At 39.1% G+C, this 24,347-nt stretch overlaps 1 protein-coding gene across 1 annotated transcript; it reads right to left on the reverse strand.

Annotated features, from left to right (window-relative positions):
- Positions 1 to 205: 205 nt before the first annotated feature.
- On the reverse strand, positions 206 to 23,714 carry EDNRB (endothelin receptor type B). Its single transcript, XM_055335935.1, has 8 exons — positions 23,311 to 23,714; positions 21,983 to 22,519; positions 7,143 to 7,255; positions 6,803 to 7,007; positions 5,060 to 5,209; positions 4,525 to 4,658; positions 3,859 to 3,967; positions 206 to 2,762 (listed from the first exon to the last, which is right to left on the reverse strand). The coding sequence occupies exons 2-8, from the start codon at positions 22,466 to 22,468 to the stop codon at positions 2,628 to 2,630; spliced, it is 1,332 nt and encodes a 443-aa protein (XP_055191910.1). The 5' UTR covers positions 22,469 to 22,519; positions 23,311 to 23,714; the 3' UTR covers positions 206 to 2,627.
- Positions 23,715 to 24,347: the final 633 nt, after the last annotated feature.

Here is a 24,347-nt window from a genome sequence, read left to right on the forward strand (position 1 = left end):
TGAGATGAAGTGAGTAATCCCAAACTCTCATTTCAACTTTTCGCCTTTGACCTTTGGTACAATAATGATTAACCAGTGAAATGCAGAGATAGGTAGACAGGAGAGACCATTGGAAACTATCACCCAGATAATCAATCTTGCAAAATTGAATGTCTATTTGTATATCTGGTTACTCACAACAATAAAACACAACAAGAACAATAAGGACAATGAAGCCTGAAGACCAGAAACCTGGCATTTTAATGTAACAACTTTTACACTTCCTTGGTTATTGTAATGTTTAACATAAATAATGTCTATCTATAACATTTGTATTACCTTTAAACATTTAATCAATTAGTACTTAATAAATCATTGTACAGTAAAAAATAAGTTGGTCTTTTTTTAAAACAATTTAAGATTTTATTGATTTTGTTTACATAATAAGGAATCAGCAACTACAGTAGTTGCCACTTGAAGTGACTTCAGAAAAACAAAATATATAATTATTTTACATGCTTATATTACAATTTTATAAAGTTCACTACAGTATACCCAAGTTTTGCTATCAACTGTATCCCTTTGGCCATATCAGTTTTAATTATGCCAGGAAATCATGTTTGTTTCTTAGTAACTTTTATCAGTATGTTAAAACTTTGAAATCAAACATTTTCAGGAAAGCTATGGAATGCAATTTCATTATAAATAGTACACATATATACTCTTTGTGTGCAGTTTCAAAATTTGGCAAGATGATTATAGACCACAGTCTAATACGGAGAAGGACAGGGTCCTGGAACATATATGAAGAGGAAGAACCAAAACTTAGTACATGGTAATAAAAAAGAGCTAAAACTCAAGTAGGACAAAAAATATATTAACAAACTGTGAAGATATTAGTCTCCCAAAGTTTATTTAAAATCCAAAGCCTGAAATGTCTTTTGCGTTGACAAGTATCTGTAAAAATGATTGGGAAGAAACTAGTAAGACCATGAGTGATCTGTAAATAGAATCCATGTGGCATATGAATCAATTATTGTCCTTTCTTTGTGGCCACATTGTTGGGTTTTGGTTTATTGTATTATCACATTAGATGCTGGCAGAGAATGACACTGCTAGCTCATTTCCAACATGTGGCTCAGGGTTACTTAAAGGAAAAAAAAAAGTAGAAACTCTGTTATATTTTAAGACAGAGTTAAAGCTCTTGGGCCCAATTTATTCCTGAAGTCACTCTGAGAACATAGCACTGTGTTTTGCTGGAACAGAATCAGGACCTTTTGCATTGATGTGACAGGGCAATGACGAACGTCAGGCTAAGAATGGGACTGTGTCCCCACGGGTTTCCTCCCACCCCACCTCATTTCCTCTCTCTTCCGTTCTCTCTGGGACATATTTTCACACACATATCATCCCAAGTTAACTTAAGGCACTTTGCTGTGGAGATGAAAGAATTAGGCAAGAATGCACAAAGAGTTCTTACAGTCCCAAAAAGCAGTTTTGGCTGTACGTGGCAAAAAAGTACCACATTGAGAACTGTTTTTTTTTTAATCAGTTATTTACAAAATAATACAAAAATTAGTAATAAGCTTTACAGGTAGCTGTTAAATTGATTAATCTGGGTGATTTTAAAAACTTGTACTGTAATTATCATATTATACCTATGCCAGAGACTATTTGAACCACTGCCTGTGGGAGAGGAGGCTGCTTTCTCCTGGGCCACATGGTCATGGCTCCAGGCACAGCGCATCCTGTCCCTGATGGCATTGTTGGCATCTCTCCATCCTAAAGGTATGAACGCTGGGGCCAGCCCTTTGTTTAATCAACTGCACATCGCATGTTGTAGCTAAGTATTTACAGAGAACAAAACTAAACAAATAGTGTTTGAACTACAAGAGGGAAAGAAGAAGAATGTTTTAATAATCCTAAAAAAAATTGTAGGTAACGCTTTCTTTGCTGAGTACATACATGAATGGGAGATTTCAAAGCGGTCTTTTGGGATAGCGTCTGCTCTCTCCTTCCCTTTGTGTGACATTTGATCTTATCTGAAGGAAGAAAGGTTAATGGTTTTCAAAAACCTCATTCTCTCTTTCTGATCCTACCTCCTGGTCCCTTAAATATGTTTGTAATGTCACAAAAATACACCAGCTAAACTGCTTTCACATTATACTCGAACCAATGGTATGACACCATGAATAAGAAAGTTCTTTTGAAAGATTTAAAAGAAAATTAAATTGAGTAATTTAAACTTTATTTAAAAATTCCATTTTACAGTGACACAATTTTCCTTTATATCAGATTCACATTAATTTAAAAAACAAATCTCTTTAATAGGAATTCAGAGTGAACTCAGCTTAAATGTAAGTGGTGCATGAATGTACTGGAAGTTTTCAAGAGCTACACTGAAGTGCTGATTATAAAAAATTAAGTGCTTTCATGATGAGGCTTTCTTAATTATCACTGCTTTTCTTCTCGTCCTGTAAACATCTCACAGAATGTCATGTGTCACTGAGTATTAAGAAAATAATCACTCTTACATTTTTACATTGTTTTTTGTGAGCACACAGTTGTTTCGTTTTGGCAAATGCCTCATTCTTTTAATGACTTCTCTCCAGAATAAAGAAAATGGAATTAAGTGGATATTCTTTCTTTTAAGATGAGCTGTATTTATTACTGGAACGGAAGTTGTCATATCCGTGATCATTAGCTTTGAACTTTAAGCATGACTGCTTTTCCTCCAAGGACTGTTTTTCTTCAAATGACTGGCACCAGCAGCATAAGCATGACTGTACAAAGCAAAATAACTCATTACACATTCACATCAGTTACACTGTGATGACTATTGCTACGCTCTAGGGTTCTGACTTTCTTGGCATGATCAGGAGTTCTCAGCCACTTTCTTTCCATGCTCTCTTATTTTTCCCTTTAATGATATATAATTACATAAGTTGTATATGATAATTTTTAAACAAGCAAATATAGAGAAAAAATGTATATCATTAAAATTCATCTTGTCATTAAATTTAAAGAAAACCACTCAATTCTTGATATTTACTTTTGATTACTTGAGAAAATCTCATAATATTTGATAAATACATAAATCAAGACATTTTCCCTATGCAAATAGAAATAGTATACACACACATACGCATGACTGTATATGTGCATGTTTATAGAAGTGTATGTACAATTTATTTTAATAGAACTGTACTATACGTACTATTCCATAGTCTGCTGTTTCTCACTTGACAGTGTCATAAACATCTTCCCACATCAATGATATTACATTGCCGGCTTTTGTCAGCCACATGTTATGCTCATGTGCCTTTTTGTTATTGTCACACAGTAAGCTTATAAAATATAGAAATGTCTGTTTCCTTCATCCAATTTCTTTTTCTTGGATTTTTGAAAACCCAAAACTTTGTTCATACTGTTTGCTTTCTAAGAATCTATATGTATAAAGTGAGAGGTGCATTGTTTTCTGTTCTATAAAATGAGGGAGTTGATCTTGATGACCGTTCTCTTCTGCCCTGCAATCCATGAGTTTATGAGTGGACAAGGAATTTAAGACATTAGCTCTTATTTTATCATCTGATATCTGTCAAACATCAATGCATTTACCTTTTGTCAATTTTCTGAGCATTCCTATGAATACAACTGATTGGTTGAGGCAGTAGAGAGTAGTTGATGAGGATTTACAGGCAGAAATTAAGTATAATAATTTATGAGCAGAAATCATATTTAAAAAAATCATCCGTGGTGTAATGCAAGGGAAAACTATAAAACAATTTACTAAATCTCTTTAAATAAAAATATGAATAGTTTGGAAAGTTATATTTGATGCTAGGCCAAAAAGAGCTTTTTGTTTTGAAATACTCCTACCTTAAAGCAGTTTTTGAATCTTTTGCTCACCAAATACAGAGCTATAGGATTAATGCAGGAATTCAGGGAGGCCATATTGATGCCGATATAATCCAACACCAACAAAAAGCTGCAAAAAACCACCCAAAATATGTCTGTGAACAATACATTGCTTTAAGTATGTATTCTTGCAAACTTTTGAGTTTTTGTGAAGAAAAAATTACCCATATCCATAATTTTTGACTTTATCACTGGTCTTTGCTAATGATGACCTCTCTCTCTCTCTCTCTCTCTCCCCCTCTCTGTCTCTCTCTGTCTCTCTCTCTCTCTCTGTCATCATGCCCTTCTGCCCATGCCCAATTCTCTCTTTTACAATAAAATCTCATCTGGAAGTGCGGAGGCTGGCTGAGAAAAGACTTTGTGAGGTGCAAAGGAGAATTGGAGTTGATATTTCCAATTGTGGTACCCACTCAACATTTTGACATCTCTGGCTCTCCATTCCCAGTGTTCTCATAAGTCGCCTTTATTCCTTTCTCTACAATAGGGGTGAAGATAAAAAATGAGAATCTTGACTCCTTGCTCCCTAAAGACTAGCAAAATGCTACTCTCTCTCTGCCTATGAAAGGGATCAATGAAAAAAACTTCTGAATGGCAGTTACCTACAAAACTCTGTTTTACCTTTCTTACCTCAAAAGTTCACATCTATTAGGATCATTCTGATCATAAAGAGTGAGCTTCAAAATCCTGCTGAGGTGAAGGGGAAGCCAGCACAGGGCGAAAACAAGGACCAGGCAAAAGACTGTTTTGGCCACTTCCCGTCTCTGAAATAAAACCATAGTCAGAAACTAAATAGATGGTTCAGATAATCACAATGTTCCTCTTCCCAAAGAGAACACTTAATATTGTTTACAAAAAGTCAGTGGTATTTGTAAAAATCCAGAACACCGAGCTTTAAATTGAATAGTTAATATGAATTAGAACTAAAATGACTAGAAATTCATTTTTAAAGTAATGGCTTTTTCTAGACCCTTTTAGATTATGTAGCATAGAATATCTCTAGCTTGATGATATAAAAAATATTCTTTGTCTATTCAAAAATACCAGAAGCAAGAAAAAGGAAATATGCTCTAGTGTATGATAATTTTAGTTTATTATCATAATAATTTTTTGATTCATAATCATCACTGTAATCATGAGTCAGCACATACTTCTGTTCTCTTACCTGCTTTAAGTGGTCATTTAAAGCAATCTGCATGCCACTCTTCTTTCTCAACATTTCACAGGTCATCAGGGTATAAAAAAAGGCAGTGATGGCCAATGGCAAGCAGAAATAGAAACTAAATAGCCACCAATCTTTAGCTGTCTTGTAAAACTATGGAAAAGAGAGTATTATAAGATTAACATTTCCCTGTAGAAAAAAATCTATATACTAAATGCAAAAGTAAAAAAAAATACTCATCAAGGAATAATTATTTTCTAAAGTAGATCTATTTCACAAACACTATATAGAATCTTTCAGGCCACATCTACTGAAGTAATTAAATACTTATACTAAAAGAAACAAACTTCCCCTCAAGAGCATTTCAATTCTCTAAGGCAGTATGTTGTAATTATGCACAAAAATTTAAGCAGTTGGGCAAAATTAAAAATATTGGGTTTCCCAAATATTTTTGCCTTTACATAAACAAATTATCTTCAAGGTAGTCTTCATTTGAAATACCACATATGAATATGTAAAGACATCCTAGTATTTAAGGAAGCTTTCACTGTTTTACAAGTCTGTTTTCCAGAAAAAAATTGATGTGGAAATGTCTATATAAATCATTTTGCTAAGAACTGTAAAAATCTAACTTATTGAGGGCCCCTGGGTGGCTCAGTTAGTTGTGTCTGCCTTTGGCTCAGGTCATGATCCTGGGGTCCTGGGATGGAGTTCTGCATTAGGCTCCCCGCTCAGCAGGGAATCTGCTTTTCCCTCTGGCCCTCCCTGCTGCTCATTCTCTCTCCCACCCACACCCCCTCAAATAAATAAATAAATAAATAAATAAATAAATAAATAAATAAATAAAATCTTTAAAAAATCAAATTTATCAATTGGAAAATCAAAGCTGCTTATGACTTATGTCTTTTCTCTTACTCAATTTCTGTTCTTTTTTGTTTTTAAACTGTTGCTCCAGATATATCTGTATCGGGGCACAATTTATGTAATCTATGCAGTACCTTTTCCTTTTAACTAATAAGAAACAAGAAGTCAGCAACCTCATTCTCAATTTCACATTCTTTATTCTTTTCATTACTGTGATATATGCAATCCCTAAAGTTGTATATGGTCTTCTTATATGTAAAATAGAAAATAATCCTCGGCAACACCTGGACCAAGTGCATTAAATCCTCTTGACCCATTCTGTTGGGAAGAGTCTTTTATACTTAAATTAAGATCTGTCTCCGAATACCAGCATTGCCATTCCCCCACCCTCATTTCCTGATTCAATATTATTGAATAAATGGCCAAGATGGAAAATTCTTTGTAATGACAGCTTTCCCTTTAGAGAGAGGACAGGCTTGCCATTCAGAATCCATCCACATCAGGGCATCTTCTACTTGATCATTCACTGAACCATCCTACTCCCTCTGATGACTGCTGTGTTGTCTTATGCAGAATATGTGGTAGTTGTCAGTCCTTCTGGGGGAGTTGAGTAGGAAAGGTATAAATTCAGATCGATTCTCTCATGTGAACTTGGTTTATCTGTATCCCTGAGCACCAGGGAATTCTTGCAGAAGTAGTGACCTAGCTTCCTGCAGTGTGGGTCATTAGTCACTGCAAGCCCCACAGTCCTGGGGCTTACACTCTCGATTTATGCCAAGGACAGTCATAAATCAATAGCTTCCCAAGAAGAGAGGATCAGGGGGAAAGTAGCTAAATATTTATAAGGCAAGAACAGAAAGGAAATAAAAAGGTAATATTCACCTGCATGAAGGCTGTTTTCTGGGTAGGATGAAGCAAGCAGATTCGCAGGTAACGTCCTTTGTAGTCAATGGTTATCATATCAAAACCCACGGCTTCAGGGACAGCCAGAACCACGGAGACCACCCAAATTAAAACAATTTCTACTGCTGTCCATTTTGGAACCCCAATTCCTTTAATTCGACTCCAAGAGGCAACGGCTCGATATCTGAAGAACAAAATAGAAACATCTGTCAAGCTGGCAGAGCCTGCTTTTACTGAATTACATGGTTTATTTTCTATGTAACATAGCAATCACTAGTATAGTGTTCAGGATATACCTGGCTTAAATTTACGCTCTTACCTGTCGATACTTAGAGCGCATAGACTCAACACAGTGATTCCCACGGAGGCCTTCTGTATGAAAGGCACCAGCTTACACATCTCAACTCCAAAGGGCCAGTCCTCAGCAAGCAGCTGCATTGAGAAGACATGAGGTGTGTTAGGGAGATATTCACACAGTGCCCTCTGAACTGCATTACTTAGTGGACGGTAATTAACATATGGAGTAAGATAAGCAATAATAATTTCTTATTCTTTTCCTCATGGACTACTCCTTTGAAAAGCACCGGTGTTCGATATATGGATCGGGAGAGTGGTTGGGAATAATGAAAGCGCAGCCAGTTCATGAGAATTTGTTATGCATACACAGCAGCTTAGGATCAGGATCTCCACCATGGGGCCATCTGAGGCTAGTCTTGTAAGTTCTCCTTAAAAAACTGAATCTGGGGACGCCTGGGTGGCTCAGTGGTTGAGAGTCTGCCTTGCGCTCAGGGCGCGATCCCGGGGTCCCAGAATCGAGTCCAGCATCGGGCTCCCTACAGGGAGCCTGCTTCTCCCTCTGCCTGTGTCTCCGCCTCTCTTTCTGTGTGTCTCTCATGAATGAATAAACAAAATCTTAGGAAAAAAAAGAAAACTGAACCTGCTGCCCTGCAAACATGTCTTATATTGTTGTAGAGTTTCACATGCTCAGGTCATGGCCAAACCAAAACATAGACGATAAATGTTAAAAACAGATGATAAGCATTCCTCAGTTGGGGAGACTAGACTGCTTCTATAGGGAAAGGGTGTGCACTTGTATACTTATTCTTTACTGTAGTCAACTCATCTGCCCAGTAACTCAGTGGGAATACTCACTGCGCCTTGAACGCACCAGACACACTCCTGTCTCAGGGCTTTCCTCGAGATGTCTCCTTATCTTGGAAGGCTCTTTCCCCACATATCCACTTCACAAACTCCCCTACCTCTTTCAGGTTTTGCTCACAGCTAATCTTTTCAACATGACCTACTTTAACCACATTATTAGTGCAGTAGCCAGCCAGGTTCCCATCTCTCTTACCCTACTCTACTCCATTTTCCTTTTAATCTATAGCACTTATCACCAGTTATTGCATGTACTACAATGTTTACTTGTTTGTTCTGTTTGGTTTTTGCTTTCTGGAATCCCTAGAGACGTGCAACTGCCCTATACAGTTCCTGCTATGTAGCAGATGTTTAATATTCAAACCCCTAAAATATATGGGTACTGCCTCTACAATGAACAAAAAGGCAGAGTTCTTGCTATTATGCATTTATTTCTCTTCATCTGACTTCAGACTATGCAACCATCTATTGTTAAACTCAGTTATTTTCTTTCTTAGGACAACTGGGTGTGCCTTACACTGGTTAATGAATCACTTTAGGTAAACATCTGGATCGAGTGTTCACGAGGTTTTGAAAATAAAAATATTTCAAATTGATGTATTTAAAGAATGTTTTAAAGAATAATCTTCCAAAAGTGAAAACTATTTTGAAACACAATTGAGTCTTTCCGTCCTTTCACTAGTGAGGGTTCTTTACAGAGTTTGTCAAACTGGGTGATTATTTTATAATAGCACCAAAGGCTGAAATGTGTATCTAGTATGAATATGATTTGGTGCTCCAACATGAGAACCATTCCATTTCTAAGTTAGACATAAAAAGTTACATTTATATGTAGGACAGATGTTGGCAAACTTACCATAGATATTCTTAATCTAGGGTCCTGGAAATCTACAGGGCCCTGCTGAGGGGTAAAGAAAGTCAGGTATAGGAATGTCATTGGTGTTGGTCAGATAATAGAGAGTGGCAGGGTGTAGTACAAATGCCATCTAAAAGGATAAGCTGCGAAAAACCTTGACATGATTTTTAACAAGAAATCTCAAATTAAAAAAAAAAAAACTCTTGATTTTGGTTAAAAAATTTGGAATTTTTATATAAAACCTCATAATTATAAAAGGTGTCAATTAATTCATATTTTTTAAAAATACAGTCATATAATACTATAGTAGCAAAAATATATCTATGGATCAGATTAGTCTCTGCTTGTGACTTCTGTATTTATCAGTTGACTCAAAATTCTCATTCATTCATCCAGTTAGCATTTATTGAGCATTCAATATGTGCCAGACACCATTCTGAGTACAGGGTGCATTTCAACGAAAAAGAAAAACTTCCTGCTCTCAAAAAGCTTACAGTCTAGGGAAGGAAATAGACTTATTTTTTTTAATTTTTTTTAATTTTTATTTATTTATGATAGTCACACAGAATGACAGAGAGAGGCAGAGACACAGGCAGAGGGAGAAGCAGGCTCCATGCACCGGGAGCCCGACGTGGGATTCGATCCCGGGTCTCCAGGATCGTGCCCTGGGCCAAAGGCAGGCGCTAAACCGCTGCGCCACCCAGGGATCCCAGGAAATAGATTAAAAAAAATATAAATATTTAATATGGTGTCACACAGGTATTGTCATCATACGAAGAGAGTATGGGGAATTGGAATAATTTCTTGATAGGCTTCTTAACGAGGTCTTTCTGAAGAGGCAATATGTGAGTAAGGGACCTGACTATAATAAGAAAGTGAACTATGTAAAGAGCGTTCTATGCAGAGGAAAGAGCGAGTACAAAGATCCTGGGGTAAAAATAAATAAATAAGCTTAGTGAGCTGAAAGGACATGAACAAACTATCAAGGCTATAATGGAGTGATCCAGGCCAAGTGTCTAGGAGATGAAGTTTTAGAGGGAGGAGCTGGAATAATTTTCTGAGGAAATTGCAACTTTTTAAACAGGGAAATGGCATGGTCTTATTTTTGTTTTTAAAAAGATCACTGTGGCTGCTCAATGGAGAATAGAGTGTGGGGTCAGGAAAGGAAGCTTTGATGAGAGATTGTGGTGAGTTCGATCCTGTGGTCACCCGGGGCCGAATAGAATGGGTTGTAGATGAAATACATTTTGAAAGTAGAGCCAGAAGGACTTGTTATGGGTTGGATATAAGATATGTGGAGTCAGGCAACTCTTAAGAGGTTTGTCATATGAATGGTGGAGGCATTTACTGAAATGGGAAGACTCAGGATACCTCAGATCTGAACCAACTGTGAACTCTAGATACTTTAAAACAACTGCCAGTTGCCCTTGGAAACATAAGAATAAAAAGATTCCAACCAGTTCCAAGGACTCTACCAGACCAGCTTGTTCTAAATTATCCAGACAATATTCTTTCTAATAATCTGATCGTCCTTAGATGGATTGGAAAAAAAAAAAAACAACAACAACAACAAAGCAAAACTAACATGTCTCTGGCACTTATGATGGGTTAGGCATTACTCTAAGGACTTTACACATACAATATCCATGAAATCTCCAAAGAAATCCTATGAGATAGTATTACTGATGCCCATTTTATAGATAAGAGGCACTTAGGCACCTGAGGCACTTAAAAGTCTATTAATATGAGATGTTGGTTTTCAATACATCCACAATTCTTTCCTACTCCTCCTTTCAAAAAGTGAAGCCTCATTTCCCTTTTCTTGGATGTGGGTTGGCTTTAATAATTTGCTTTTAGTGAACAGAATATGGTGAAAGGGCTGAGGTGTGATGTCTGAGACTAGTTCACAAAAGGCATGTTCCTTTCTCCTTGCTGCCTGGTGGTCACTTATTCTCAGGGAGACCAGCTGCCATGTTGGGAGGGCACTCAAGCATCTCTACGGATAAGCCACCACGGTGAGGAACTGAGCCCTCTTGGAAATGACTGGCACCAAAGTCCCAGGTGTATGAATGAGAGAATCCTCCAGCTTTAGGCAAATCTTCAGAAAATTGTAGCCCTTGGGAAATATCTTGACTGCATCCTGAAAGAGAGAGCATCTGAGCCAGAACTACCCACTCTGGTTCCTGAATTCTAGACCACAAACAAAATATGAGATAATTAATGCTGATTGTTTCAAGCCACTAAGTTTCAAGGCTATTTGCTTTTCCTCATTAGACAAGTAATATACTTGGTTGGCCTTGGTTTACTTGGTTTTTTACTCATATGGCTCCTTGTCCTCGTACCTTGGTTTATTACTCACTTAAGGAACAGATCCACATTTGAACCCCCATGGTCTGATTCTAGAGTCTATATAGTGTTTAGGAGAAACTGACCATAGAAAAAAAATGGTTTGGCATTAAATCAACATTAGTATTAATAAACCCATAGCTATGTGTCAAACAGTGGTAAAATATCTTGATGTAGAATAAAATTTCTCCTAATCACCTAGCTATTTTATTAGAGTACTATCCAAAAAACAGGATATTTTCAAATATCTTACTATCTCAAACTATATCCCCAAATGCAAATATTAGTTTCGCACAGGTACATCCATTGGATGAATCAGGATGAATGAGTGTCCAGGTCACAGAAGGAAAAGAAGTCTGGCCAATGGAAATGGGCTCTGCACTAAACCAGGGCCTGTTTTGAGGTTACTATTGTTTTTGGCTCAGCGTAGAAATTGGATGACTGCTCTTCATACCATTGGGAGGCCTGCAGCCCAACCTCTGACCCAAATTATCACAGGGGACAGGGAAACACAAACTGAAAATTGTAACCATTCTCTTCAAGTTCAACACAGAGATAGTCAAAAATCTAATCATAAGTGAGGGATTACAATTTCTAATCTACGCTTCCAAAGCAAAAGGAATTGCAAAGTAGGGAGTATTAACCTTCATCAGCTTTCAGCTTGTCAGGGTTTCAGTTCAGACCCTAAATTTCTTGGTCCTGAGAGGCCGCAAAAGATGAGGGACAAAGTACCAGCTGCCACTTCTATTATTTTGTAATGAAAAGGGTGACTTTGGTAACCCCTGCCTCTCTTCAATTAGAAGGTTTTGTGGAGACGCTGAGAAGCCAGACACCCAGCCACAGAAAACAGGCCCACTACCCTTGCTCTTCTCCTCTTAACAACTTCCAGGAAGTCTCCCACAATTTAGTGCTGGGAGTTTATTTAAAATGCAAAGACATCAACTCTTTGTTTAACAGATAAACAAAAACCTTAGTGGTGGTGAGGGAAAACCGACTTATGTTTAAAAACAAAAATCTCAACCAAGATGCCTTCTTTACATTTTGCTGAAAGAATATTCTTAGAGATTTTATGATAACTAGCAATTAATTATTTCACTCTTTGTTGGCAAAAATCATGACATCCAACACCTAAGTTGAAGTCCAATAAGATGGCTTTCCTCTTTGTAGTGGAAATTGATGCCTTTTATTGCAAGAGGAAGCAATTCTCACTTTAAACCCAGCAATAACACATTCTTATTTATTCCTTATGTTTAGTTTTTTTTCCTTTGGATTGTATCCCATTATTAGATAACCTAAGGCCAAGATCTGAATACCGAAGACAAATCAAGCATGCAATTAAACAAGTCTCTCTAACTGCAAAGTCATTGTTAGAGTTCTGTACTGTTTCTAGATGAGATGTCATATGAATTAAATTTTTAGATCCTGCTTAAAATTGTTTGAATATATACTAGCTACCATTTATTAAATGTGAGCCAGTTAGAAAATAACCTCAGTAACTGTTACTGGTTTGCACATTGCGATGGCTCATCCAACGAAGAACTTTTGTTATTGTTTTGTCCTACAGCAATGTGGTGTCCATTTGACAAATGAGAACCCATGCTAGTGCTGATCCCTTTCCCCTACTGTTCTTCCCTAGAACTTTTCTTTTGTATGACTAAACACGAGTAAGTCAACTAGACTTACTTTCAACTAGATCGAAAAAAGATGTGATCATACTGATTATAAGGTTTCTTCTCAGGGATGACCATGACGTCATAACTTTACATTGGAAATAGGTGTTTGAGAAAGAAAAAAGGCAAAGGATCCAAATACATTATTTTTATGTTACATTTAAAAATGATTTTTATATTATAGTTTTTTCCTCAGTTTTTAAAAGGATAAATCATGTGAACAGGAAATAAATATTATTTCTTTGTAAGTATTATAGAGTCCTACAAAATCTCTCCAACTGGGGGATTTACATTTCTCATTTCTCTTTTTAATTAAAAATTACATTCTTGAGAAATTAAATGGAAAAAAATCCTGTTAGTACATACCACTGTTAATGCCCAAAGGAATCAAGCCCCATAAAGTTAGGAAATTAAAAATTAAACCGTCTTAAAAAAAATTAACCGTCTTGCATTAACAAGTATTCAATTGCCTCATTAAGCACATATGCTATTTTCTTTTGCTATTTTTTAAATTAAGAGTATATACTGAGCTTTAACTGTTTGTTTTAAAATATTCTACAACATTTATAATGTCCAGCATAGTGCCTGGCATGCAGTGATCACTCACTAAAAGCTTGCTGATTAACAGTGAATGAATGTGTGGAGGGATGAGAAGAATGAATGTGATCGTAAGGGAGAAATCTTGTGATAAAATTTTTGTCATGAACTTTCAGTTCTCATATTTGAAACAAGTTCTTTAGAAAACTGAGATGGCTATGCACTTTTTTTTTTTTTGTATCGTCTAGTCCATGCTCTTCCTTCCTCCTTCCAGATCAGGTCTTCCTGACACACGAAGCCAGGGCCCTGAAGGGTTGATGGTGATGGTTCATTCTTCTCTTTTTGGAGTTCTGCCTTTTGGAGTTCTGAGCAGGGTAGAAAAGGTGAAAAGCAATAATTCCTCTCTATCCTCTCCTACTCAAAGCTGCCAGGGAAATGACAGGCATAAAACAGAACCTACTGTTTCTCACTATCTTGTGGGATCCTATGAGGAGCTTTAGCTATAAATTTGGTGGAGAAGGATGCCCTAAGAATGGAGATGGTGTAGGAGATGATCGTTTCAGAAGCAGAGTGAGAAGCATATTAAGAAAAATAACTGAGGTTACTTTGCCAGATTGCTGTGATGAACTGTGAACATTTCTTTCAAACAACTGGTATTATAGAGATGTTTTTGCAGTGAGAGTCAAAAGAGCTAAGAATGGAGCAGTTGGATTTCATAACTTTGGGAAAAGGTATATTCTTCTGGGTTATCTCTGTTTCCTGTAGCAGATAAGTTTTTCTGCATTTGAACTGGCATTTTAAAGACAGAGTATCCTCATTCAAGGATTCCTATTTCTTTTTTTAATCACATATAGGGACAGAATTTAAAATAAGCTGCTGATAACGTACATAGAAAATATTTTTTTGACATACATTGTACCCGTGCCCTTAGGGACAAATATCAATTATAAGTTCCATCCTGCATCCATAAAAATGCATTTAATTACTAATAGGTCATGTGGTTTAGAAATATGTGGGTCAGAATTCCCCAGGGGTGACACTTAACCAGACTACAATGTGAACGCTGCCCCGTGTAAGACAGAAGCTCTGTCTCTAGCAATCTGTTGCATGTGCACCCACAAAACAGAGGGTTTTCCATGTTCTGGAAACACTGCTATGACTTGCTGAAATAGAATAATGACTCCATGAAGATGGATTAAGTTTCTTGAAACAAAATCTCCAAATGAAGCAAGAAAAAAAAATAAATGTCTTGGGAGAAAGTTAAGTTCACCTTAAATATATTTTCCTATTAGTGTTACAATGAAATCTATTTCCAAGTCTGAAACAGGTCAATATATAGATGCTACTCACCTATTATCTGAACATGAAAACTACACAGTTTGTGCTTAAAAACTCACTGACACATTACATATTCTGAAGAATTCAACAAAGAGCATTAAGAAATACTCTTTCCAAACGTAGCATATTAGTAGATTTACTTCTCTGAACTGTATCTTCTAAGATCACTGTGACACCTGAAGAAACAAGAATTACAACTTGGTCTCATGGCTCCAAAAGAGACTTACAAACTTTGTGAAGTCCACAAACCTTAGTAAATCATTTCACGTCTTATATAAATCTAATTTTATCCAGACACTATCTTAGGGGACACTGGTAAGCTACAATGAGAAGACATTTGATTACTATGGAACCTAAAATAATTTGAAAATACTGAGTAAGGGGGAAGAAGATATACGTACAATGTAAACATCCAGAGAATAGTTTTTACCCCTTCTGGAAACTACAATGGAACTAATGAGGAAAGAAGTAGAGAAAGGATGGATGCAAGGCAGGAGGCAGGAGTGTGGCTGTGAGTCTTCGGGACAGAGAACTGCTGAGAAATGTGTCAGTCCACTTTGTTAATAAATTTCTGATTCAAGCATGAGCCTTTTTCTCTCTCTTCTACCACCACACTTCGGCTGTGTTCTTGTCCATTTACATTTTCACCAGAGGGTCCGTAGGGAAAGAGAAATAATCAATCTCTAAAATAAATGACTGGGAAGAACAGAAGTCTAAAATGAGAGAAGTTGTTGCTAAGTTATACTCAATACACCACACTCGGCTATTTCCCAAGCATAACCAACCTTGTCTTAACTCTGCAAAGTCTTGAAAGAGAATGTTTCACATCATAAATTACATTTTGAATCTTATTTCATCTCAGGCTTTATCTGTCAACACCTTTTAAAGCACTTAATCATTTATTAGCATTGGGCATGTTTCTCTAAAAATAATCAACTATAGCATATTAGCCACACAGAGATAACCTTATATGGTTTTTCTTTGAGAAATGAAGAACACGTCTTCTCGGCCTTGCAACAGGGTTTTGGCTCTGTCATCCTCTTGTATAGCTATGCAAATGTCTTCAATCTTGACCGACTCATTTAAAGTGAGCAAAGAAAAGATATAAAGCCTTTGATAGAGAAGCCTTCCCATATTGAAAGAAACATTGCCTTGATATTTTAAGAGGCTTGGATTTATGGAGTGACCAAGTGGCAGATCAAAGGCAAATATAAGAAGAGAGTTAACTTAGGGAACTTTCATTGCCCAAGGCCAAGAGTTTGACAGCCATTTTGTCACAGGAATCCATGTGTGGAACAATGAATTGGGAATATGAATCTTGAGTTTCTGGGTTATGTGAATTATGCTACTGACCTATTATTTAAGTATGACTAATGAATGTCCTCATATAAGAAGAGAAGCAAACTTCCTCCTTTTTTCATCTGAACAGTTATAAAAACTATAATTAGAAAAGTCCACTGTCCTTACATTTTATGTATAAAATCTTTTGTCAACAAGTATCTGTTTGTTAGGGACTATTACAGGCACTATGTTAGGTGGGATGTTGGGTTATTAGTTTTATCTGCTAGCTGATTCTAGGTCATTCAGAGCTAATAGTCTAACTCTTTATTAATATTTTAAAAAGTGAATACTTTAAATGTGTTTAATTGGGGCCCCTTAAAATTTTTCTGCTTTAAGTAAATGAATCTTAAAGTGCCTAGGTTCTGTTTTGGTTTCAAAGAACTTGTGTTACTAGAACATCTTTAAATATTACTAAAATTTCATTAAAATATCTCAGTTACTTTACTGGAGATGGGAAGAGTGTTTTTATCTTGGAAGAAATTAGACTCCCCATCTAAAAATACTTTTACTTCTTGTATTGCTCTATGTGCATAAATGTCCATTTACTGGCCAGAAAATTGTAATTCCAAAAGTTAAATTTGACCATGTTTTATTGACTTTGACATCTAACTATGAAACTAGTCAATTACACACAAACTTGTTAACTACCAGAGGTGGTCTAAGACTAGAAGTGAGAAAAGTAAATTTGTTCAGGAATACAGTGTGTCACAAGCGGAAAAAGTATCTGATACCTGACAAGGTGACTTCACTCAAAACTTATTTGTGGATTCAGTGAAGCAATTCCACATTTTTATGTGCCAGCATTTAAATGTTAGGTGTACCCTACTTTACCTAGTTAAACATTAAAGATCAGCAATTTTGCCTCTTAGTGCTAGGAAGACAGGCTCTTTGCCTCTAACAGTAGCCTACAGAATCTTAATAGCAAAGTCATCCAGTGACACTCCACCACCACTGGACATCTGATTATACTTGGATCCTTATCAAACTAATGTTCCTATGGTTCATAAGCAGGTTTATTTGCAAATGCAATTTGCTTACACATGAAGGAAGTTATGTTTGAGAATTAACTGTATTAACTCAGTTATCCATGCAAATATAGCACAGAGTGAAATTGTTAAATGAAATCTAGAGATAATTTAAGAACTTATTATTTGCCTAAGAATTTTTAATTGCTCGAGAAGTTAAAAGAAGTTAAGTAAATTTTAATTTCAAATTGCAACAAAGCTTTGTTAAATATCACTGCTAAACCAAAGCAAGCCAAAACAGCTAACCAACCAGCCAACCAATAACAACATAAAATCTTCACAGCATCCAGAAGTACACTCAACTTTTTTTTTGCTTTTCACACAGCTTTGACGATTTTGATATCAGTGCTATTAGTCAGTCATATGTAGTAGTCAGATAGGTTCTCATAGGCAATAGACATGTAGGTAGTTACCCCATTCATTGCAATCTATACAGGTAGGGCACGATTAGCTCATGAATAAGAAGAGATTCATTCTCACATCAGATACTTATAAATAATGGCTTTTGGTTCAGGTATGTATATAGATCATGTGAATGAATGTTGGCATGGTGAGCCATATGTATATTAGACAGACATTAACATAAGTGTATCTGTATGGAGATATTACATAAAATAGTGATTTAAACTAAGAGTACAATGATAACTTTGGGACACAATATAGAGATACCTATCAAAATCACAAATGCATATATCCTTTGATTAAGTAGTTCTAGTTTAGAAATTTACCCTTCAGATATATAGTCACACATATGTGCAAAGCCATTGGTATGAATATATTCTTTGTAGCCATATTTATAATGGCAAATACTGAAAAAAAAACCCAAATTTTCATTCTTCTTTACACACACACACAAACACACACACACACATTCTAATAACATTTATTCTTTGCTTACTATGTGCTAGGCATTGTGTCAAATACTATTCACCTGTCCATTTATATATGTATATATGTTCACATATATGTGTTCACACACATATATAAATATACATATATACTTTAAGATATCCTCTTTGGATGACTGCATTTTTCATTTTCATCTGGATGGCCTTATGAAACGTAGCATGTTAGAGCCCTAGCATGTGCTGCTGAGAAGGGTAAGCCAGACTCTTCTTTTCAGCATATTTAGGTGAATATATGAATATATATGGAAGCACTTCAACAGCTTTCCGTTGCTGGGTGTCCTACAATATCTCTCTGGCCTTTGTCATAGGATTTCCTCTCTGACACAAGAGACCTGGTGAGAGGATTGACTTTAGCTGGAACTTTCCAGAAACCCAGTTCCTTGAGGGAATTAAGGTAGAACAGATCTATATCCTGAGGTTTGTTGGCATCTCACAGTAGCATCTCCCTATGAAGTTCTGTCCTGTTCTAAGGTAATATCAAGGACTGTGACATTTTGAGCTTTTCCAACTTTTTTGAACACTGGGTTTACCGAACTCCAGATTAATCAGATTAATGTAATAGACTCACGTTGATGTTTCTGGTCCCTTGGGTATGCCAACAGATGGGCTGGGGTGGGTTCTATGAACCCCCCAGAAATTGTGGATGTTTTATGTATGTGTGTGTGTGTAAAGAAGAATGAAAATTTGTTTTATTTATAGACATAGAAAATTAATGTGCCATATTAACTATAATATATATATATAAATTTTATGTAATAAATATAACTAACTGGATTTTAAAAGAGAATTGTAATACCCCGCAAAAACAAAATCAGAAGTCACTAGTTTAGAGATTCAAGTCTCCCACTTTAGGATAAATTGAAATGGTACTCATAGGGCAGCCCGGGTGGCTCAGCAGTTTAGTGCCACCTTCAGCCCAGGGCTTGATCCTGGAGACCCAGGATCGAGCCCCTCATCGGGGTCCCTGCATGGAGCCTGCTTCTCTCTCTGCCTGTGTCTCTGCCTCTCTCTCATAAATAAATAAATAAAATCTTTAAAAATGGCACTCATAATTCACTTAAATTACTTCGCATTAAATATAACATCTGACTATGCTGAAATTCTAAATGCATTTTTAAAGACTTACTTGTATGTTATCACAATTATTTAGGGGAATAAGTGACTCTTAACTAGTCTGAGTGGGCTGTTTTGGTAAATAAAGCCTCTAGAATAACAAACTGTGATATTATCCATATTATATATTGTAGAACATCTGAAGGGGATTTCAGGAGATAGAAATCTTCAGATGACTCAAATTAGGACTGAAAACATTTGCCAAGTATATCCTATTGTGTGTTAGTTTATCATGTAGTTCTGACAGTGCACTCAATGTTCTAACAGTGCTCCATGCGACAGAAAAGCGTGCTAGGTGTGAGCTCACTCAGTGCAGAGGGGCAGAGGGTACTGCAGGTTCTAGGGCCAGGTGGATGCATTCGAGCCCTAATTTCATTGCTGTTCGGTGGTGTGACATTGGGCAAGTTACTTCTTCACCTCTCCAACATGTAGCTTTCTCATAACACAAGGATGACAACAATATCTCCTCCATAGGGTTTCTTGCAATGATTTAGTGAAATAAACCAAGGACCTGTGTATAATGGATGGCATCCATTATTATTATATTATCCTGCAAGTGACACATGCTTATGCACGCTATGAAAATAAACCAAAAGCCCCCATGTAGGATTCCATGTTGGCAAACCTGGCAATGGGACCTTACTTTTTGAGATGCATTTGTTTATAACCCACATAGAGGACTAGATGGCCTGATTTGTAATGACTCATTAGTCTGTTTACTTTAGAGGTAAAAAATACAGCTTTAATAGACTGAATGGCTTCAGGCAAAGTGATGTAATTTCCTAGGGATATCATAAAGAAAATTGAAATGAAAGTAAAAGCTGTGTGCCCCCTGGGGAGCCAGATTTTCTCTGGTTGATCGAGTGTAATCATCTAGCCAGAGAAAGTAAGGTGGTCCTGGAAGAGCTTTCATCTGGCCCAGAGGCAACCCATCTGAAGGGTAATGCCCTCAACCCCACCTTCCATCCACTTCAGCTGCTGGCTGACTTAGGAAGGTCCCTTGTTGAGCTGGACATGCTGGGTTTTTTAAGACCTCCCCAAAGAGACCTTTCACAAAATTCTCTGCAAGTCTAGCAAACCTAGATTGTAATCTCCCTTTTCAGAAGGCTCTGATTTCACTTATTTAAAAATTTCTCAACACCTTATACTCTAAGTTTCTGGAGTTAGTTTTGATGAATTGAAATCCTTTGCCAAATTGGAATGGTAAGACTTGGTCTGTGGGACTCTTAAAGAAGTTAGTGCCTCACTTCTGGCTCCAAAAGAAGTGTGACTGCATTTAAAGTACCTATTGCAGACTGTGGCTCTCCCAGGAAACACTCAGACTTCATAAGAACTAGTTGCCCTGCAGGATTTTAGGATTTCTTCTATTTATTCCCCATTTGTGGGAGTGTTTCCTTCTAGAGCCTTAATCTGAATCCTATTTCAAACTTCAGAAATTGTGAAAATTCCCTTAAAGAATGGCTATTTGGATTAAGATTTAAGGGTATGTGTTACAGTGACTCCTTCTGCCACAAAGATCAAAACATCCCCTACAATGTTTTTCTAACCCTCCATGACACGTTTTCCCTTTGTACTGGGCCCTGGACTAGTTTTAGGCAAATTTTCAAAGCCCATTCCCATTCCTTTCCACTTTGGTTCTGTTCATCTGTGTGACTTTCTATTGCTGATCATGATGGGTAAGCAGAGCTTTACATAATTTCCACGGGCCTTTAAAAATCTCTGGCTCTTTCACTTAGGCTATTTTTCTTAGCAACATAAAACCCCATTAAGCGGACACTAGCCACCTCATTGTAAGGTTGAGGAAACTGAGGCCCAGAGATGTTGGGATGTGTCTAGAGTTCCAAAGCAACCTGGAGTCAAATAGCGTGGGGGTTTATGTCCTGCCCTCACTCTCCATGCCTGTTTCCTCCGATGCCATGATAATCAAAATAATGTTAGCTACCGAAATCCTTAGAGACTTCGAATCCAGAGCTCTTTGATTTGCTCACAAGGTAATCCATGGGGGTACAACTTGCAACCTGCACCTGACAGATTTGGGCCTGATTCCCACTTCCATCTCTTACTAACTGTGAGACCTTGAACATCTTATCAATCTTCTGTAAAACGGAGAAATATCTACTTGCGGATTGTCAAAAGCAGTAAAGGGAAGTAATGCATCCATTTCAGAGGTTGGCCAACTGTAAACATGCAATAAAGAGTAGGTACATTAGAGTCATTCATAGCAGATGAACTGTGTTGGGGTACTCACTAGTCTGTATCTATTTCTTATAGCCCATTTGTTTCCTAAAAACCCATTCCAGCCCCTCTACTTTCAGGACTCTCCACAAAAATGCTCCCCAAGGTTAATGTGCATGTGAATCACCTGGGTATCTTAAGATGCAGATTCTGCTTCTGTAAGCTCAGGCTGCACTTGCAGTTCTAACAGGCTCTCTGATGATACCAATGCTGCCAATTCACGGACCACATTTTTGCAGAGAGAATGGACCCAGTGAGCTGGGGACTAGTATCTTAGGGACTAGATACTTCAGGACCAGTGGTTCTCAAGCTTTGCCATCCCATGATGGGCTTGTTAAAATATAAGCTACTGCACTCCATCCTAGAGTTCCTGAATCAGTAGGTCAGAGGTGGGGCCATAAAATATCATTTCTAACAAGTTCCCAAGCGATGCTGATCCTGCTGGTCTGGGGACTACAGGCTTAGCCTAAGGTTCCAGGCTTAGCCTAAGGTTACTGAAGACCAGTAGGGAATTTATGTCCAATGTTCACTGATTTTAGGAGGCGTTGGATCTTCTTGAGTAAGCGTCCCCAAAGGCTCTCCCATCTCCCTCCTCCTAACTAGGCACCCTCCCGTCAATAGGAGCCCTTTACCTTGTAGACAGTGATGGGGATGTCAATGATGATGTGCAGCAGGTCTCCCAGAGCCAGGCTGGCTATCAAGATATTAGGGCCGTTTCGCATGCACTTGTTCTTGTAAATGATTCTCAGCAGTGTGGAGTTTCCGATGATGCCCAGCACGAACACTAGACAGGACACCACCGTGTTGATATACTTGAAAGTCTCCTTGATCTCGATGGATTTTTCGCAGGGGGGAGGGGTGAGGGTGCGTGGCGGGCCTCTGGCTGTTCTCCCTCCCTTAGGCATCTGCGGAGGTGCAGAAGACCACGGCACGCTGGCGTTGGGACCCTTGGGCCAGGAAGCCTCAGTGGGAGGCGTCGTGATCTCTCCGGGCCCCCAAAGTGGCACAGTGGCCCTGGCCGGCGGGAATCCTCTCTCTTCTCCCTGGACCCTCGCCCCACTGCAGGCGAGGATCAGCGCCACCAGCGCGCGTCGGCACCAGCTTAGCAGAGGCTTCATGCTGCTGCCTGCTCCGGTGGCCGTCGGGTGGCCGCTCTGCGGCTTGGGAGTCTGGAGACCAGCAAGGGAAGAAAAGACAGGAGGCTCGGGTCAGCTCCCCCAGCCACGCCCCTGCAAACCGCCCGCGCAGAGCACAGCCGCGCCGCTACTACCCGCGGACGAGTGGACCTCGGTCTGCGCGCCGGGGCTGGGCTGGCGCGCGTGAGCCTGCTGTGCCCGTCCACTGTCCTTCCCGATCCGGCTTTCCCTGGGCTTTTTCTCCCTTGCGTTCCCCCCGGGGGATTAGTGACTCGCAGTGGGGCGGGGCATTCTGGAAGGGAGAGTAGGATGGGTGTCCAAGGCAGAGCTCTGAGTTCCGTGGTGTTGGTGCGCCGCCGGGGAGCACGCACGTTCTGGCTCAGGACGCGTGGGAACTGGGGAATCAAGGCACCTAGAGGCCAAGGGCAGGTGCCAGGCCCTTCATTCCGCTCCCCGCAGGGAGGGCGGATTCCCGGTGTCTGGCCGCGGCTCCTCCCGCGAGTGAAAGCCGCTCCTCCCTCCCCAGCCGCGCGCCCTTGCATCGCCCGGGCGCCGCCGGACTCGACTTCCCCACTCGTCCGACCTGGGGGGAGCGTCAGCATTGACTCGCAAGCGTCTGTCCCCTCTAAGTGGCTTCCAGCTCCCCTGCGCTCTCTTTCTTTACTCCAACCTCATTTTAGTTCATTGGATTCTCTACGTCTTTTTTTTTTTTTTTTTTTTTAACTAGACTTAAAAAATATATCCCCAAACTGCTAACCCAAGCTGAAGCTCCAGGACGGGGTTCAAGCACTGATTTTAACTCAACACCAAACCAGAGTGTTTACCTCGCGAGTGGGAAGCACCAGGCGCAAAGCGATGAGCTGGGACCTGCCTCCTTCCCCGGGAAGCTCAGCTCTCGGCTCGCCTCCAGCCCCGGCTCCCGGGGCGAGCACGCCTCCCTTTCAGCGGCTGGCGGGTCTGGCTCTGACGAAACGCCCAGGGAATGCCAGGCCGAGTGGCCTCCGCAGCTTGCTCGGTCGGGGTCTCTGCTGTTCCTAGACAAATACTTTTATTCATTCGTCCCTTCCCCATCAATCAGCGCCAGACTCCTCCCGCGCCTTCCGACTGCTCTGCAACCTTTCTCCTTGGGCTCATGCCTGGACAGCATCACCAGTCGCTGCCCGCTGGAGAGGACAGTCCCCGGCCAGGGACGCGTCCCCCGAGCCTGCTGGGTGCCGGAGTTCTGAGTTCTTCAAAGGACCAGCCTAAACCACGGGCAAGTTTTCACGCACCGGGAGACGCGCTGGGATTAACCCTGTATTTAGCCAATTAACCTAGACTTTATTTTTTTTAAGATTTATTTATTTTTTTTAAGACAGAAGAGAGAGGAGAGAGAGAGCGGAGAGAGAGAGAGAGAGAGAGAGAGGCAGAGACAGCAGAGGAGAAGCAGGCTCCATGCAGGGAGCCCGACGCGGGACTCGATTCTGGGTCTCCAGGATCACACCCCGGGCTGCAGGCGGCGCTAAACCGCTGAGCCAGCGGAGCTGCCCTAACCTGGATTTTAAATACGGACACTTTGCTTTCCATTAAGTAGTCCTTGGTGGTGTGTAGGACCTGGCTGATTCGGTGCTCTGCTCTTTACTGTTTCTGATTTGGCCTCATATTTCAAGTCCACATCGCCCCCAACCCAGAAGAGCATGATTCTTTCTTCTCAAGCCCTGTCAATGCCCTAGGAGAGAACTAAAATAAGTTCTTCATTTCTTCTAGTAGCTGCTATTCTCCTTTCTTCCCGCTATGTCCTGAAGTGTTTTCTCAGGCCATCCCAGGGACTTTTATGCTGTTGAGGAACCTGATCCCTATAGGGGACATAGGAAACATCAGA

Source organism: Nyctereutes procyonoides, unplaced genomic scaffold (assembly GCF_905146905.1).
Source record: "Nyctereutes procyonoides isolate TBG_1078 unplaced genomic scaffold, NYPRO_anot_genome, whole genome shotgun sequence".
NCBI lineage: Eukaryota > Metazoa > Chordata > Mammalia > Carnivora > Canidae > Nyctereutes > Nyctereutes procyonoides.